The sequence below is a fragment of the Gouania willdenowi genome, chromosome 7 (assembly GCF_900634775.1).
Source record: "Gouania willdenowi chromosome 7, fGouWil2.1, whole genome shotgun sequence".
NCBI classification, from domain to species: Eukaryota; Metazoa; Chordata; class Actinopteri; order Blenniiformes; family Gobiesocidae; genus Gouania; species Gouania willdenowi.
The window spans coordinates 5,163,330-5,181,353 of record NC_041050.1 but is presented as its reverse complement, the minus strand read 5'-3'; the positions used below and the strand labels follow the sequence as shown (position 1 = coordinate 5,181,353).

Sequence of the window (18,024 nt, the reverse complement as noted above, 5' to 3'; positions counted from 1 at the left end):
TCACCCAAAATCAAAAGTAAGGCTATAACAAGGCATATTTTTTCAAAAATTTCAAAAAAAAAAAAAATTGAGTTAAGACCATCATTAGACCCTAAAAACTACTGCAAATATTTTGCACACACTTAAACAGGGCTAAGAAAGCAGTAAGGCACAAAAAATGACCAAAAAAAAAAATCAGCCAAAATCAAAAGCAAAGCTATAGCAAGGCATATTTTTTCAAAAATAAAGAAAAAAAAAAACCAAAATTGAGTTAGGATCATCATTAGACCCCATAAACTACTGCAAATATAATGCACATACTTATAATGGGCTAAAAAAGCAGTAAGACACAAACATCAAAAGTGAACCAAAATCAGAAGTAAGGCTATAGTAAGGCAAAATTTTCAAAAATAGAAAAATTAAATAAAATTTTTTATTTAAGACTATCTAAAAAAAACCCTAAAAACTACTGTAATCAAAAATCACATAAAATCAGATGTAAGGCTTTAGGGCAAATTTTTCAAAAAAAAAAAAAAATTGTGGTAAGATCATCATTAGACCCTTAAAACTACTGCAAATACAATGCACATACTTAAACATGGCCAGAAAAGCAGTAAGGCAAAAAAAAAAAAAATTACAAAATTTTAAGAAAAAGGCAAAATTAAAAAAAAGGAAAGAAAATTGAGTTAAGACCATCATTTGACTTTAAAAATCACTATAAATATATAGCACATACTTAAAATGGGCTAAAAAAAAAAAGCAGTAAGGCACAAAAACCAGAAGTGAACCAAAATCGGAGGCTATAGTCAGGCAAAATTTTCAAAAATTAAAAAATGAAATAAAAAATTTGAGTTAAAACCATCAATAGACCCATAAAACTACTGTAATGCACGTACTTAAACGGGGCTAAAAAAAAAGCAGTAAGGCACAAAAAAATGACAAAAATATTACATAGTGTATATTGTGTTTCCTTCTTGTCGCATTGTTGCGACAAGAAGGAAACACCTGCCTTGACATCAGCGGCAGCGGCAGCAGCAGCAGCAGCAAACACACACACACTTCTTAATGTAAAAGAAAAGTTTATTTTTTGTTGGAAAAGCACTTTATGTATTAGCATTTGCAATTTTGAGTGTATTACTTTAAGTTGTTTTTATTTTTTATGTGAATGAAGAATTAAAAGATGCACTTTTTTCAGTAAGCTCGGCCTACACCATGACAGACTGCCGGCTCCACTCCCTTTTTATTATTTATTGAATGCTATCACTGACTCTGAATGCATTATTTTGTACTTTTACATTCTTACTTGAACTTTATTTTGGAATTTTGAGTTGAAGAGCAATGAACATATTGCAATGTGAAGGAATTCATGTTTTTTATTTATTTTAGATATCAACATAACTTTTAGTCAATGAATGGGGAGATAGTTGATAATCAAATTGAGTCGAATCGAACTGGAAAAATGAATCATTAGATTAATCAATGCATCGAAAATAAATATCGCTAGGTTAATAGTTTAAAAAATAATCGTTTATCCCCGCCCTACTATAAATATAATGCACATGCTTAATATGAGCAAAGAATGCAGTAAGGGACAAAAAATAGAAAATTCATCCAACTTCAGAGGTAAGGCTGTAGTAAGGAATAAAATGGAAAAAAAAATGAAAAAAAAAAAATCGAGTCAAGACCATTAATATACCCTATTATTTCCTGTAAATATAATGCACATGCTTAAAACGAGCTAAGAATGCAGTAAGGGACAAAAAATGTCAAAAATCAAAAATTCACCAGAAAAATAAAAGACCATCAATAGACCCATAAAACTACTGTAAATATAATGCACATACTTAAAACAGGCTAAGAATTAAATAAGGCACAAAAAATGACAAAAATCGAAAACTCACCCAGGCATAAAAATGAAAAAACTTTTGAATTTCTTTTTTCTGAGATAAGGCTATCACAAGACCCTTAAAACTAGTGCAAATATGATGTGCACACTTAAACTGGGGTCAAAATGCATGAAAAATGAGAAAAAAGTGAAAAAAGAAATAAAATAATAATAATAAAAAAAGTGACAAACATCTCAAATTAGAGGTAAGAGATAAAAATTAAAAAAACTTTGGAATTTTTTTCGGAGATAAGGCTATCACAAGACCTTAAAAACTAGTTTAAATATGATGTGCCCTGGGATGAAAATGCAGTAAGGCATGAAAAATTAGAAAAAAATAACACCCAAAATAAGATATTTTATTTAAAATGTCGCTAATTGGAAAAAATGTCTTCACTATATTCATAATTTACATGTAAGTGAACATGGATATTGGAAGACGTAATTGTAATTGAAAAATGTAATTGACCCCAACCCTGGTTATATCTACATCCTGGTCTGAGCATCTCCCAGATTTACATTTTTAATTTTTTTCTGTCATGTTGTGTGTTTTTGGAGTAATTGAGTATTTCATTTGAATGCTCTTTTCATACAGTTCTAACGTCTTTGTTAGTAAATGAAAACACCAAGTAAATGAAAACATTTTATTTAGAAAGTTGAAAAAACGGCAGTAGGTACAGAGGAGCTCTATTTGCTAGGGAATAAACTGCAATAGAGATGATTGAAAACAAGTAAAGAAAAGGAAATCTACGAAGCAAGGAGACTGACTGCAATATTCACAAAAAGAGATGATGAGCTGCAGATGACACAGACTTGAAATAAATAAATAAAAATACATATTCATTGAATAGTGTAGCCTTTTTATCTATGTCATTATTGCTGGCATATATTACCTTTAAATGTTTCAGGATTTAAAAAAACAAAAAAAAAAAACAAAGAAACGACATCTGACAGCCACTCTCGGCTGTGAAACAATATCAACATGATTATTAAAATCGTTTGTACATTAAAATCATGATGCATGAGTTTTTGTGACAGAGTCAAAGACAAGAACATTCATTTTTTTTGGCGCTTTATTTTCATTGTTTTTTTCTTCATTCATTGCCTGATGATGACGGGACGTAAAATAAAAACTAAAAAAAGTGTGTTGATGCAGTACAACGGAGCCGCTCGCTTGTTACAGGAGATTTAAAACAACGGTTTGAGAAATATTAAAACGTAGAGTTTCAGTTTCAGGAAAAACGGATCACATTTCAACAGCAAACTAGGGGAAGTCGTTTAATATCAGTGATATCCACCATAGTTAAGTTATAATAGCAATGGTGCTCAGATTCTAAGTACATGCACCCAATTTTCAGCTTTCAAAAAATATTACAACCAATCAGGGAGCTGGATTTGGTTTTAATCCCTTTTACTTCATTTGCTTCAGGTCTACTAGTACTACTAGTGAATTTTTGGCTTTGCTAGTACTACTAGTAAACTAACAATGGTCTACTAGCACTAGAAGTGAGATTTTGAGTGTAATAGTAAACAATAAGTCCTTGTTACAGACTTACATCTAGGAATAGGGTCATTCCATCTCATTTCAACAAATTTTCAAGACATCCCACGCACTTCAGACTAAGAAAATTCAGAAATTTTTACCAATTATTCTTTAATAATTCAATAGGCACAAGGTACATTTTTAGTGTGATCAGATGAATACTTTTTGAGATATGGACAATTTAGTGAGGGGGGGGGGTATGCGTCGATTTTTTCACGTCCTTATTTTTCTTCCATTTTCTAATATCTCAGGAACTACATCACAGAGGAAACTGAAAATGTTGTTATAGTAATTCAGCTCCACCTACTCTTTAGGAATGTGCTATACATCCTATCTGGTGGACATGCCAGCCCATCAAAATTGGATTGAAAAAAAAATCTGTTGCTGTTGTAATCGTAATTGAGTTCAGATAATTGACTTTGTCAAGGTATTTGGCACAGAAATTCAATAAAAACTGTCATTTACAATGTAATTAAACAAAAAAATGTTACAGTTCTAAGGCTTAAACATATGTAGTTACTTATTAAAAAAAAGAGTTTCATATCAAGTTAACCTGCTTGTTAGTTCTCTTGAGGATCCTTTTACTTTTTAAAAATTTAAATCTATGGATATACTGACAGACAAAAGGCTCAGATGCCCACACCAAAAATATTAAAACCAATATTTTCATTGTTTAGGAAGCCTAACAAAGTAACCAATAGATAGGAAACAAATGAGATGATAGATAATATTTTTTAGAGATGCTAACAGAAAGCTAACACAAGAGTTTAAGTTTTATGGGGTTTACTTATTAAAGGCTCAGTAATTGTGATTAATTGTAATTTAAAGTTAGTTATTGAAAACATATTTGTAAAGGACTTTCAGGGGAAAATTAATTGTAATTTTAATTGTAATTGGAAAAAATGCCAGTCACTGTAATCTTAATTGAGATGTAATTGAACATGGATAATTAATACATAATTATAATTTAAAAATGTAATTGACCCCAACCCTGGTCTGTGTTCCTGAAACTGAAAACTCTACTTTTTCTCCCCGCTTTGTGAAACTGGGCCTGGACGAGGAAACAAAGGGCGTAAGTTGTGTGTTGAGCGTCTGCGTGGCCATGCGTGTTGTAGTCCGTGTTGTAGTCCTGATAAACAGATCAAAGTGTCCACGGCTAAGTTCGGTGGTGAAAACGGAGATTTTTTACGACAGAGTGGCTTTTGGCTTCGTGTTGGAAATCCTGAGGAGAACCCGAGTGATCCAACTTCATTTGATGACACCCGAACAGAAAAGTTCCGGCCCTGTAGCGTCGCAGCCCAACAGGAGACCCATGGTTCATCCCTGGCTGCCGCAGGACGACAGGCTGTCGTACAGCGAGTCGCTCAGAGACTCGGGCGTCTCCAGCACCTGAGGGCGACTCGGGGACAGAGCTTCCTCCGGACGCTCCCTGAGCAGCTCCAGCCCGGCCTCGCGGCTCATCTCGGGGACGCTGGGTGTTCGGATCTTCCCCCGCCGGCTCATCCCCGACTGGGCGGGGACGGGCAAGCTGCTGGGGTCCACCACCCGGCTGGAGGATGGCCCCCCGGCCTTCACGCCCTGAGAACACATGCAGAACTTTTCAAGTCTTATGCAACACCCTCAGGTGCAAAAGGAAAATGGGTTAGAGAAGCAACGCTGTTGCATTTTTAATGTTGAATAATGAATAATTTGTGGGGAGAGAATGTGCTTCTGTGTTCTTCTTATGTTATGTAAGACTTTGAGTGCAGATTTAAAAATGTATCAAACTGCAAACTCTGTGTCCGTGGATGCCCCAGATACTGGACACTCGTTATTTTACCTCCACCAACCAGCTCATATTTTCATTGATTGTTTTGTTTTTTTGTTTTTGGAGAGGATCCAGTTTGTATTAGAACAATCTTTACGAAATTTGACTCAAATGTCATAAAATTAAAAAAAAATACATGTGAACAAAAACTATATCAAATATATTGATAATCTGTTAACGAACAAAAGCCAAACTATAATTTCGTCACAATGAACGAAATCAAATCAGAACTGATGTGATCATGTGGGATTACGCATTGATCACATGAAACATTAATATCATCCATTATCAGGTTGATCAATGGTAATTGAATCTTTAAATAAATGCATTAACTCTTATGCTTTATATTTTAGTCGACTATATTTTTAACCGATTTTGTCGACTAAAATCTTAATGTCACTTAGTTAACTAAAACTACTAAAACTGAAATAGTCATGATGACTATATTTTGACTAAAAATAAGTGTCATTTTAGTAAAAAAAAAACCAATAACTATAATTAAATCAAAATTTGCTGTCAAAGTACAAGATTTTTTTTTTTGACTAAAATGTGAATATCATGACTAAAACTAGTCTAGAACTGAAATTGTGCTGATGACCACATTTAGACTAAAATTAAATAAAAATTTGCTGTCTAAATTAACACTGGTTGGTTCCTCAATCATCCCAAGAGTTTCATCGTGATCACATCCAGATTGTATATTTCATCGCAATTATTGTAAAAAAATGCGGGTGTCTATATATTTTGACCTACTACGTCAAAATCTAATCAGAATTACCTTAAATTGGATTAAGAAATAACTATAGAGTTTATTATTAAGGCGACCGTGGCTTAGGTGGTAGAGGGTCGTCTTCTGATCGAGAGGTTGGGTGTTTGATCCCAGTACCTGACTTTGTGTCCTTAATGTTGCAACATTTTTCCTTTAACTTCAAGTGTCCGTGTACCCTTCGTTCTTTGGTTATTTCATTTTAAAACCAAATCAAAATAACAAATAAACAGTGTGGTTATTTATTTATTTTTTAAATTTAAAACCAAAACAGAAATACTGAAAAACCAAGTTTTAAAATTAAATCTTGTTCTGTTTGTGTGATATTTGGATATTTACGGGGAAACTAGGACGAGAGCTTTATGTTTTAATCTCACCACACAGAGATGACCAACAGACGGACTTTTACTTTGCTGCGTTTGATAATAAATGATCTTGTAGCCTGTTTTCCACCTCACACTGATGGCAGAGGTGTAATTTGTGTGTCGATGACGTTTCGTTAAAGATATTATTGATGCTGGAAGTCCGAATCAGTGAATATCTGCCAACTTTACCAAACAGTGTTACGGTCCAAATAGTTTCCAGATTAACTGGTGAGTGAGTGGACTTTTGCTCCCGGACAAAAAAGAAGCGACGCATAAGTCACATTACTGATGAATTGAAACGTTAATAATACGTAAATAAATCAAAACCAAAAATTGGATGTTACATAAAACATGCACATGATTTGTGATTAAAGGAACTAGAGGCAGTGTAATGAATCTACTGGTGCTCCTCGTTTCTTGTGATCAACTTCCATATGTGTTGACGGCTGCTGTTAACGGTATTTATAAGTTCAAATTCAATATTTTAACTGTCCTCAAAAAAGCCGTAATTGTTTTTGAAAAAGTGTCAAATCATAGAAGTTCTAACATCTATTGTTCTTCACACTAGTCTCACAGTCTATAGTCAGTCATCAGTTTATTTAGAAAAAAAAAACTCTGCTTAGCTGGTTTTTGCTTTTTCTGTATTTCTGTTTTGGTTTTAAATCAGTAAAACAAAGCAACCACACTGTTTATTTGTTATTTTGATTTGGTTTTAAAACAAAATAACCAAAGAATGAAGCGTACATGGATTAACAATGAGCTACTAACAATGTTTTGCTTTTAAAGGCATTTTTTTTATTTGTCTTCACTCATTGAATTTAACAGTGAAGCTCTTCCAAAGCATCTTATATTGCAGCTGACTCACCGCTCTGAACGGTGACCCAAAGGGGACCGGCTCCTCCTCTTCCTCCTCCACTGCCAGGTAAACCTCTGCAGACCCTGCAGGGGTCTTCAGGTTGGGGAACGTCCAGGTTTTGGAGCGAGGTGAGAACACGTTGGCTCCGTGGGTCTCTGTAGAAGACAGTAAAATCAGCAAAATCCTTCCCCTTAGGACGCTAATTAATAAACAAGAGATGTGCCTATTCATTCAGAAAAATACACATTTAAAGTACTTTTCACAACAGTTTTATTCAAAACCTAACCAATAGGGAGCAGCCATTCAGACCAACCCTGAAACAAGCAACGCTATGCAACTCACTCACACATGCTGTCTCTTAGGAGAGAAAAAGACAAAACTCAACATGTGCTGTTACTTGAATGGACTTAAACATCGGCCTATGTTAATAACAGAAATTAAGCGATGGACAAAAGCTAATATCAAACATCTCTACTTTTTTTAATTACAGAAAACTTGTTAACAGTTGTGTGTTACACACAGAATGCACATACAAAACCTTTAAAGTTTCCATATACAAAGAGAATACTTGGATTAAATTTATCTCATTGGACAAATATGTTTGCAGCTGGCCTGATGTAACTGTAACTGTGATATAGTCATCTGTGCTGACTGAGGGATGTTTTTAATGCCCTGCAGCAGTAGACCTGGACTTACAAGTTAGAGCAGTAGATCTCACTTCTTGTTCTATAGCCTCCCATGTACCTCTGTGTGCTATAGAGAATGTAGTAGAACATTGACATAGAGGTACTGTACCTGAGGGCCTGTAGTCTAAACAAGAATGTGTTGGAGTTCGACAATTAGATTTTCGATGAATTTTTGGTACAATACGCCTGTACAGTACTGTTGGTGTGATTTGAGGTGTACTTGAACGCACCGTGAAGCTCCCGTCGGCTTTTGACGGCTTTCCCGCAATACGCGATGTAAACAGGCATTCTACTTTAAACCGCTGATTATCTCGGGTCTGAGTTACTATATCGTTGCATGTCATAGCCTTACATAATCCTGCAAAATCTTGAATGAATCAATGAAGATCTGACCCTAAAGATAGGGAATTTTGCAATTTTTGATATTTTTTGGTGACCTTGAACCTACTTTAACCAAAATTGAATGATCTCATCTGTGCCCAAAAACCAATTAACAGGAAAAAATTGAAGTGGACTCGTCAAAAATTGAGGACACTATTGTGTACACAAACAATCATGATGACCAATATACTTACTAATACTAATAATCCAAATGTTCTTAGTCACTCCATTTCTGATCAACACCCAGTCATTTTCTTAGCTTCAGGTTGTGTTGTTACCCACATGGCACATTTGGCATGGCACTGTTTTAGAATTCATACATTTAGCTATACTTAGAGTCTGAGAATTATTTGCTTTTGAATTGAATTCATTGGTGTTATTTTATTTGAAAAATAATTGTATGTTTTGCCAACCTTTTATTTTATACAGATGCCTTTGTTGAAAATAGATGAAGTTCCAATTGTTCAATATTTAGTCTCTTCCTTTTTAAGTTTATACATAAGATGTTTACTGTATGCAAGGGAACCGTGGTAAGATTTATTACCAACAATAAAAGTGGTTGTTGAAAGTAACTAGTAACTATTACTTTGATATTATTTAATTGAGCTACTATTTACTTGTACTTGAGTACAATTTCAATCAAGTAATAGTCCTTCTACTTGAGGAGGATATATCAGTACTCTTTACACCTCTGATCTTTAATCTCTGTAGGCCTCACTCTAGGTTATCAAAGATCTTTGACTAATATGTTGGTGTCAGATACCACAGCATCCCTCTACACATCTAGGCTGTTCAGTGTAAGCTCAAACACTTCGGTCGTCACTCAGCAGGTGTTACAATCTGTCTCACACACTTCAGAAAGTGCACGTCTTTGCAGACATAACACTGAGTCACACACTCAGCACACATTCCTGTTTATTTTAGGCCCATTACAGTGAGCTAATGGCTGCTCATGCCCTGCAGGTGTCCTCCTGTCTGTTGTTACTAGTGAGTAACCTTGATCTCCCTCGAGATTATATTATGTCTAACGTTGTGTGATTGTTGGCACCTTCATGGATGACTCCAGCAGAGCTCCTCCCCTCCAGCCCAGAGCCGTACTGGATGCTGGGAACCAGGTGCTTGTGAGGTGGATAGTTCTCCTCCTGAGACGTCAGATCTCGCTCCAGCGTGCGCGCTCGTCTCCCGGCCCTCCCCGGTGAGCCGCCGGAGTGGTGCTCGGCCACCGCCCTCGTCTTGGACAAACCCCGGAGCGCAGCGCCACTGCTGCAGTCGGGTAGAGGGAACGTACCGATGCCGCTGTCCAGAGTGTACGTGGAAGCACCAGAACCTGTGGGACAGGAAGAGGATGCAGATCTAAGGCTGAAGAAGAAGAAACCAGATGGATTTTTCTCTCATTTATAAAGCAACACACACGTTACAATTAGGAAATCCCTTTAGGAATAATTTATCTACTACAACACACTCAGCAGCAGCCTTCCTCAGAGGCAAGGCCTAGTTTGATCACTTTGATATGCTAATTTGTTAGCTCAGGATGACTTTCAGACAAAATCATGTGGATGATTAGTGAATAGTTTCAAACAGCTTAGAATAAATGTTAGATAATCAGTAAAATGAGATGAAATACATATTATTTACCATATGCTATGTGTAAAATGATAAAAAGAAACATTAAATAAATTCATCATACACAAAACATTTGAAGGAATAAAATTCAAACTCCAAATCTGAAAAAACACAAAATTATAACACTACGTCAACCTCGTAGCATTAAATCATCAACGAATGCTCTGACTTCTGTGTCCAAATATCACAGATTGTAATTTAGACACAAGTAGTCACCCCACAGCCCTTCAACAAACTGGACTCACCTGCAAAGTGCTGAGAGTTGACCGAATCGGCCAGGTTTTCATCTGATGTGATTTTCCCAATTCGTTCTGTTCCCTGTAGGAAATGAGAACAAAAAGGCATACAATTAAAAATGTCAGAAAGTCCCATTGACCCTTGTTATTAAAGTAGAAATACTCTAAGTAAAGCTGCCTTTGATAATTTTACGGGCAACTGGAGGTCCCCAAAGTGAATGCAAAAATGTACTCCAAAAACACACAAAACTAAAACCAAAAACTTACAAATATATAAAAAAATTTACAAATTGACAACATATGTAGCTACACAAAATGACAACAAAAAACCCACAAAATGGTAACAAATGAATGAGAGAAAAATAATACAAGCATAAAAAGACAATAAAAACACAAATTGACGACACCAAAAAAATTTACTCCAAAAACACACAAAATGAAAACAAAAATACACACAATGATAACAAAAAACATCTAAATAAAGAGAAAATTTTACAAATGAACAACACTTCACAAAAGGAAAATAATAAACATAAAAAAAAAATACATACTAAATAAGAGAAACACGCAAAGTGACAACAAAAAATACACAAAATGACTAAAACAACCAAAAAACATTTGCTGTTTGTTTCGTGTTAATGCTCTGATTAGTCATTATTCTAAATACTGACATGAATATTGACAACGTGGCCCTCAGATCAGATATTCACATTTTTGCAGCCCTCACTGTGGTGACAGTTGTCTCTGACCTTTGCTGCGTCAGCGCTATGAGCATCTCTTTGATGATTGTGGTTCCAAAGAGTATAAAAAAAATCACCTTCTCTATGTCGTCGTGGCTGGTTGTGTGACTGATGACGCTGCTCTGCTGCATAAACATGGGTTTGGACGACGTCTTACAGTCAAAGGACAGGCGACGTTGAGGCATGCTGATCACCTCTTTACCGTCCACTCTGCAGGTTTCAAACACACAACTTTACTTTAAACCTCGTCAACTTCACTAAACCACATCAAAAAATTAAAAAAATAAAACACATACAAGCAAAGATGAGAGTTTCTTCTTTTTTCAGCATTATTTTGCATTAAATACATTTTCACGTTAGCATTTAGCTTTAGCTCCTCACATTAATGTTCCTTCTTTGGCTGAGTTTATTTCTGCCACTACCTTCTAGTTTAGCTAATCTTTAGCTTTTAACTTTAGCGTTTGCTTTTACCTTTAGCATTCCACTTTATGGTTTTACAGGTTTATCTCATGTTGACAGACTGTTTATTAGCTTAACTTTTTATTAACTAAGTTTGTTTGTTTTGATTCATTGAGACTTTCCGTAGCTTCCTTAGTTTTTTTTTTAAGTTGTCTGACGCCTTCAGGCACTGAATTACACAAATTATTTTAAATAGCCGTTAACAGTTTTCCATGATCAAACCGGAAGTAAAAATAGGTCTCACACCCAGAGAAGGGGAAAATAATATAATAAGATGGAAAAAGAAGTGGTTTAGTCTAGTTTATTCTTATTTTTTTGTTTTACTTTCTTAGGTGTTTGGATTACATTAGCTTAAATCATTTCATCATGGTTCTATTTGATTTTAGTCTTTAAGTCTTACTTTTATTTTTAGCCTAGTAGGCCTATCCTTTAATCTTGCCAGAATTATCTTGGCTCTATTTTTAAAAATAGACACTGCATTAGCTTAGCACTGTGTTAGCAAGGTTAGCAAAGCTTATTCAATGTCAATTCATGTTTAGCTACTTTATTCAACTTAACCTTATAGTCAACATTAGTTTACCTTGGCAAATAATTTAGCACATTTAGTTGATGTTTTTGTTCCCTCTGTCACACTATCTATAATCCATATATCATCATTTATTCATTTATTTATCTTTATTAAACAAGGAAAGTCCTTCGCAAAAGCGATTCAGCTGGTGCGTAAACAAATATGAGTTATTGCAAAAATGTTCACATTAAAAATACAACAGTAGTCTAAAAGAAATCCCCTCACAAAAAAAAAAATGATTGAGAGAAATTTTGTTCATAAAAGCTTCATGTATTCTTATCGTCTAAGTTTGTTTTCTGAATAATATTTCTTTCAGATTTAAAAGACATTATTATGGAATAAAGAATTAAATTCCCTGTGTTAGCAACGGTAAAACCAACAAATTAAAATACTTGCTAAGTCCATAGCCATTTTGTTTATTCTGACCTGTTTGTCTACAATATATACAAATATATGATTCTGGCATGTAAAGAGGAAGCCACTGAGTGTAAAAACAAAACCCTAAAACCTGATGAGATAAAAATAAGTTGCTGTGAACATCCTGGAGTCGTCACCTGTTCAGCAGCTGTTGCATAAAGTTGTCGGAGCGTCCTCCTCTGTACATCACAGCCAGCTGACCCTGTGATTGGTCCATCACCACCTCACAGGAGTGACCTCGGCCTGACCGCTCCACGTAGGCTCGTTCCTCCTCCAGGGCCCTCCTCAGACCCTCGGCCTTCTCCATCAGCGTCGATATATTCAGACCCTCTACGCCCTCCTTACACTTGGTCGCCATCTTCACAGAGTCTCTGCCGACTGAAGGGATGTTGATCTTCCATTCCTTCTTCTCGTCCTTTGTCTTGGTGGCGTCCGTCTTGCGACTCAGTGCCGGCAGCTTGCTCTTCTTCAGCCCGAACCAGCTCGCGATGCCATTGGAGGTTTTCTGCTTGACCTCCACACATTGCCCGACTTTGTCCTGCTCCTGAAGCTTCAGCATATTCTCCTCAATACCCTTCATGACTTTTTGCTCAATGGCAGATTGCGGGCTGGGGACTGGCGGGATTGGCCTTTCTCCGTCAACTGTTGGCGGTCTAGGAGGCGGAGGTGGAAGGCTGTCCCCGTACATTGGGTTTTTCTTTCCTTTGCTACTGATCTTAGTCCTCTCTTCAGATTTCGACGAGTATCGGGGGGCCTCTGAAGGTTTCCCCCCTCTGTGGACAGATGGGCCCTGAGAAGGTTTGGACGGTGACTTCGGGGGGATTTTATTAGGGCTGTTGCTACTGTGTGGGCTAACACCAGATTTAATATTATACGGCAAATTGAGGGAGCCGGGACACTTGATGTGGTTCCGTAACACTTGCGGAGCATCGGCATTAGGCGAAGGCAGACCTATTTTACTCTTGGGAGCCTCTGGTTTCAGTTCCTGTTTGACCCCAGAGGTGTGAGACTTCACTGGCTGTTCGTACAGCTGAGAAGTGCCTTGATACTTTAAACCACCAAAGCCTCCTTTAGGTTTACCATCTATTGAGTCTGTTTGTTTTGAATGTCTATGTTCCTCCTTAAGGATCTCCGAAGGCCTCTGAGTCTCCGCTGCCTTGTTCCTCTCCTCTAAGTAGCTGCCCTCATTCACAGTATCAACTGGCCGGATGCCAACTTGTAAATCCTCAGAGCTCCGCAGCTTGCCCAATGCAGCAAGTCTATCTTTGAAAGCGATGTGACTCGAGTCAGCCTGGGATCTCCCAGCACTAGCCGTCGGTCTCTTGGGAATTGAGGAGGATTCAGTTCTTCTGGTCGGAGGTGGAGGTGGTTGCTGCGCGACCGCAGAGCCGGTTAGCGTGACGATGTCTGTTTCTTGTTTTTGTCTCGTTTGCGAGTAGCTAATGCGGCTCTGGGATGTGTTGGCGTTCATTGCGTTAGGCATGCTGGTGTGATTGACCCACACGGGGCTGTCTGAATCTTCCTCATCGTCGGAGGTGGATTCGGATGTTGATGAAGACGAGTGCTGTTGTTGTGGATTCAAGACGCTTTCAGGTAGCGATTTTATGAGCTTCCTCTCACCACCATTGGCCTTCGTTAGAGATGGAAGCGTTGTTCTCTTCTCCTGACCCTTGGTTGGATCTTCTCCCCTCGAGCTTACGGACAATTCACAGACATTCTCATAGTGAGGAATACTCTGAGTAACTTTAGGCGAAGATGAGGAGGAGGGAGCAGGGGAAGCACCAATCTTAGCACCAAGATTAGCTTTTGGGGCTGAATGTCTGCTGTAACATATTTCCTTAGTGGGTGGGACACAGACGTCTTCAGATTGTGGAGGAGATGTCGGTGCAGAGTGAGTGGTGGGGTAGGACTCAGACCTGGAGGGTGGGGGCGGCGGCTGCCTGCACCTCTCTGTGGTCGTGGCTCTGCGTGTGGGAACAGGAGAGTGATACACTTCGTAATTGTTGGTCCGGCAAGGGATTCTGGAGTTGCGGGTCAGCTGTGGGCTCAGGCGGACGGCCGGAGTGGAAGCCTGAGTCTTCTCACCTATTGAAGGAATTTTCAAGAACTTGAGCAGCTTGGACGGCGAGTTGATTGCAGCGGCTTTGACGTCACTGAGGCAGGACGGACTGGGGCTGACAGAAGCACTGGCCCTCACAGAAGAGTCTTCATCAGTGGTGTCTTTTTCTGGGACGGCTGAGGGATCGTTCAACCATGTAGCGTTAATGGGTGCCAAACCATTGCTTGTTTCGGTATCACAGTGGGAGATCGGTGCGCTGTCCTTGGCAGAGCTCGGTGGGTGGGGGGCAGCACAGAAACTTGTAGCCTCTTCAGGGATGTGAGAACTGAAATGATTTTCCTGCTCCAATCCCTCGAGGCTCTGAGCATCTGTTTCTGGGATTGACAAATGAGCAGCAGTCCCCGCTGGCTGCTGCTGGGGGGCTTCATTCTTCATACATTTAGTCGTGGCTACAGACTCTGCTGCTTGACCCTTATTGTGACATTCACTTGTAGCGGCTGCAGAAACTACGTGGCTCTGGGTGGCAGCGGTGCCGTTGGATGAACTACAGACATGGTTGCAAGGCTTCGGGGGGCTGTCCGGGCTCCTCTTGCAATGTAAACAGCAAGCGTTGGCGGCCTCACACTTTGATGCGCCGTCACCGTTGACGTGCTGGTGTGCGTCGGCGTCAGGCCGGGAACAATGGCAGGCCGTGTGGTGGGATTTGCACTGGAGGGGGAGGGGGTCGGCAGAGGCCAGCACGGCCTCCGTGGACATGAGCACCTGGCTGTAATCACAGAAAGACAAGCTGGTGGTGGACGGGTGGAACTTCAAAGGGTCCGTCTCCTCCATTTTGCGCAGAACCTCCAGGATGTGTGCTTTTTTCTTGAAGAAGGGGGACAGGGCGTCCATGGAGGTAGCAGAGCCTCGAGGACCGGGGGATGAGTGCTGTGTGCGGTGGCCATTTCCCTTCAGAAAAAAAAGATTACATCAATATAACACAATAATTATGCTTTCTTTTTTTAAATGTTCTGGTCTTTTAAGTATTGCCCAATATTTTAAAATAAGGCCTTTGAAAAGTAAATATTTTATGAGTGATCAAAACTAACTTGTTTTCAAAGTGTGAATGCAAAAGAAATGTTTTGATTAACAATGCACTTTACAAAAAAGGGAATAAAATAAAAATATAATAATAATAATAATAATAATAATAATAATATTTTTCAAAAAATATATATATTGTCCTTTGAATTATTATTTTTATAATTTGTAAAGAATTTCAAAGAATGTAATTAAACACAAACTGGTTAAAGGCCTAGGCCATTTGCACACTGTATGCTAATAACAAATTCAAAATTAGCTACATTTTCCATAACTTCAAAAATATTAATAAAAAGAAAACTAGCATAGTTTCTACATTGTTGTGCTGCTGCACACACAGCGACCTTTAACTGTGTGCGTACAGGAAAGGATTAACAGTGAGGCCTTTTTTTAAAGCACAATGTCTGAAAACAGTGGAAATGTCAGTGTAACACTGACGTCATAGAACCAGATGGAAGATTCAAAGTGTTCACTTTAAGCACCTTAGCTTGTGCTTCGCTCTGTGCAGGCTCCGCCGGTTTGGCCGAGTCATTGTGAAGCTGTGCATTGTAGTCTGGGAGGGGTCCCGCCTGAACCTGTAACAGGAGATTAACCGGGCAATTAACACGACACTGAACACACCGCAGGCTATTGTATGTGCAGATGCAGCATGTTTGGTATCTGCAGGTGAAGTGATTTAGATCTATGAGTGACTCAGAAATGACAGGCGGCATGAAGATCAAAGGAAAGCAATAAAATCAGGTCTTTGGCATGAAAACAAAGTCATTACTGAACACTTTTAAATGCTGTAATCACAGGATAATTATCAAATCTGAGATAAAAACAAATAATCATGAACTTTTGCTCCCAAGAGGACGATTTGACTGCATCGTTAAACTGTTATGGGTTGGAGACAAACATAAAAACATTGTTTAACACTAAAAACAGCAAATGAATACCTGAAAGTACATTTTTTTTGCACGTTTTATATTTCATGATTTAATGATTTACAGTTGGGAAAGCCAGTTGGGCTGTGGTAATCAATTTATACTTTGTTTCAGGATAAAACTGCAGCTGATTCAGCATGGATTTAGTGACAGACTATAAATGATTGTAGCCTGCAGTTAAATACAGTTAAAAGCATGCTAAGCAAGTGCTTGTATAGCTCCGTTATTCTACATCGGATCAGACACTAAGCTTTCCTTCTGTAATAGAAATTCTCAAGACGAGTTCACTAAGTATCAGTTATAAAACTTTGATTTCAAAGGCTATTGTCGGTGCGTGTGTTTACCTGGTACTGAGCACTGTTTGGGTGATTGGGGAGTTTCTGCTGAAAAAGCTCACACAGTGCTCGGTTCTGTCTCTCCAAGTCGAACACTAACATCTTCAGCTTGATACATTCCTCCCTCAGATCCTGTTTATGCACAATAACACACACACAATCACACACACACAACCACAGAGATGAAGCACTGCATTAGATATAAAAGTTGTAGAAGTAAAAGTTGAACTTTTTTGAAAAATGTAATTTGACAGTTTGATAAACATACGACTTGTTTTAGAAATTGGTTCTTGAATTACAGTTAGTTACCATTTACTTGTTCTCGCAAGTTTGGGAAAAAAAATGAAATAAATTGTATTTCAGACCATTTTGTACTTGTAAAGCTGAAATTTGTAATTATTGATATTGTGATATATCGCAATGTATATCGTATTGTTTAGTATCGGGATATATTGTATCTTTAGATTCATGGCAATGTACACACTAATAGGTATAATAACTCTACTCTAGCTTTGTACTGTGAATAGTTTTTCCAAAATACTAAGTCGGTTTATCGCTGAACTTTTCTTTCTCTACCATTTGGGTTCATACGGTCCCAATTCCCACTAAAATAAAAATAAAAAAACTCAATGTTTTCATATGAGGACAATAAATCAGTCTTACAGTATGAGTGAGAACATTATTAACCAACCTATTTCAAATAGTACCGTAAACATGAGGCTAATGAAATTAATTTTGATCCCTAAAAGCGACTACTTAATGAGTGCAGGCTTTCAGATGTTTGATAAACACTAAAAAACTAAAACACGTTGATAAACGCTGCTAAAAATAACTAATCTCAGTCCTGTACCAGTGACCGAAGGGCAAAATCTAACCTATATTTACTAGGGGTGGGAACCTCTGGGTACCTCACAATACGATACGCGATACAAAGCTCACGATTATCTCACGATATGACGATACTGCGATTATCGATATGTTGGTCAGAAATCAATCTATGATATAACAAGAAAAAAAAGATTAAGTGAAAAAATACAATTTTTATTTCGCATCTCTGAAAGACAATAAATTGAAAAAGCGTCCTATGAACAGTGACACTACTTTAGTGCAAAATTTCTGTAAATAAGTGTCAACATACCAATGTAAATGAATAAGTATCTCCAATAGTGCTTTCTGTAAACAATAAATAGGGTCTTTCTTACCAGTGACACCATTATAGTGAAATATTCCAGTAAACAATATATTGGTTCCTTCAACAAACAGTGACAACATTTCTGTGAAGACGTACCTGCACATTTTAGTGATAAAGCAGA

At 37.7% G+C, this 18,024-nt stretch overlaps 1 protein-coding gene across 3 annotated transcripts in view; it reads right to left on the bottom strand.

The window, feature by feature from the left end:
• Positions 1-4,286: 4,286 nt before the first annotated feature.
• nckap5l (NCK-associated protein 5-like) overlaps positions 4,287-18,024 on the bottom strand; it is a 55,900-nt gene continuing 42,162 nt past the window's right edge. For all 3 annotated transcript variants that reach the window (XM_028453719.1, XM_028453717.1, XM_028453718.1), the window contains 8 exons: positions 16,721-16,843; positions 15,933-16,025; positions 12,449-15,318; positions 10,945-11,077; positions 10,137-10,209; positions 9,317-9,595; positions 7,211-7,356; positions 4,287-4,985 (listed from right to left, as the gene is read on the bottom strand). In XM_028453719.1, the coding sequence (XP_028309520.1) occupies positions 4,725-4,985; positions 7,211-7,356; positions 9,317-9,595; positions 10,137-10,209; positions 10,945-11,077; positions 12,449-15,318; positions 15,933-16,025; positions 16,721-16,843 (3,978 nt within the window). In that variant the 3' untranslated portion in view covers positions 4,287-4,724. The remainder of the gene's footprint in view (positions 4,986-7,210; positions 7,357-9,316; positions 9,596-10,136; positions 10,210-10,944; positions 11,078-12,448; positions 15,319-15,932; positions 16,026-16,720; positions 16,844-18,024) is intronic.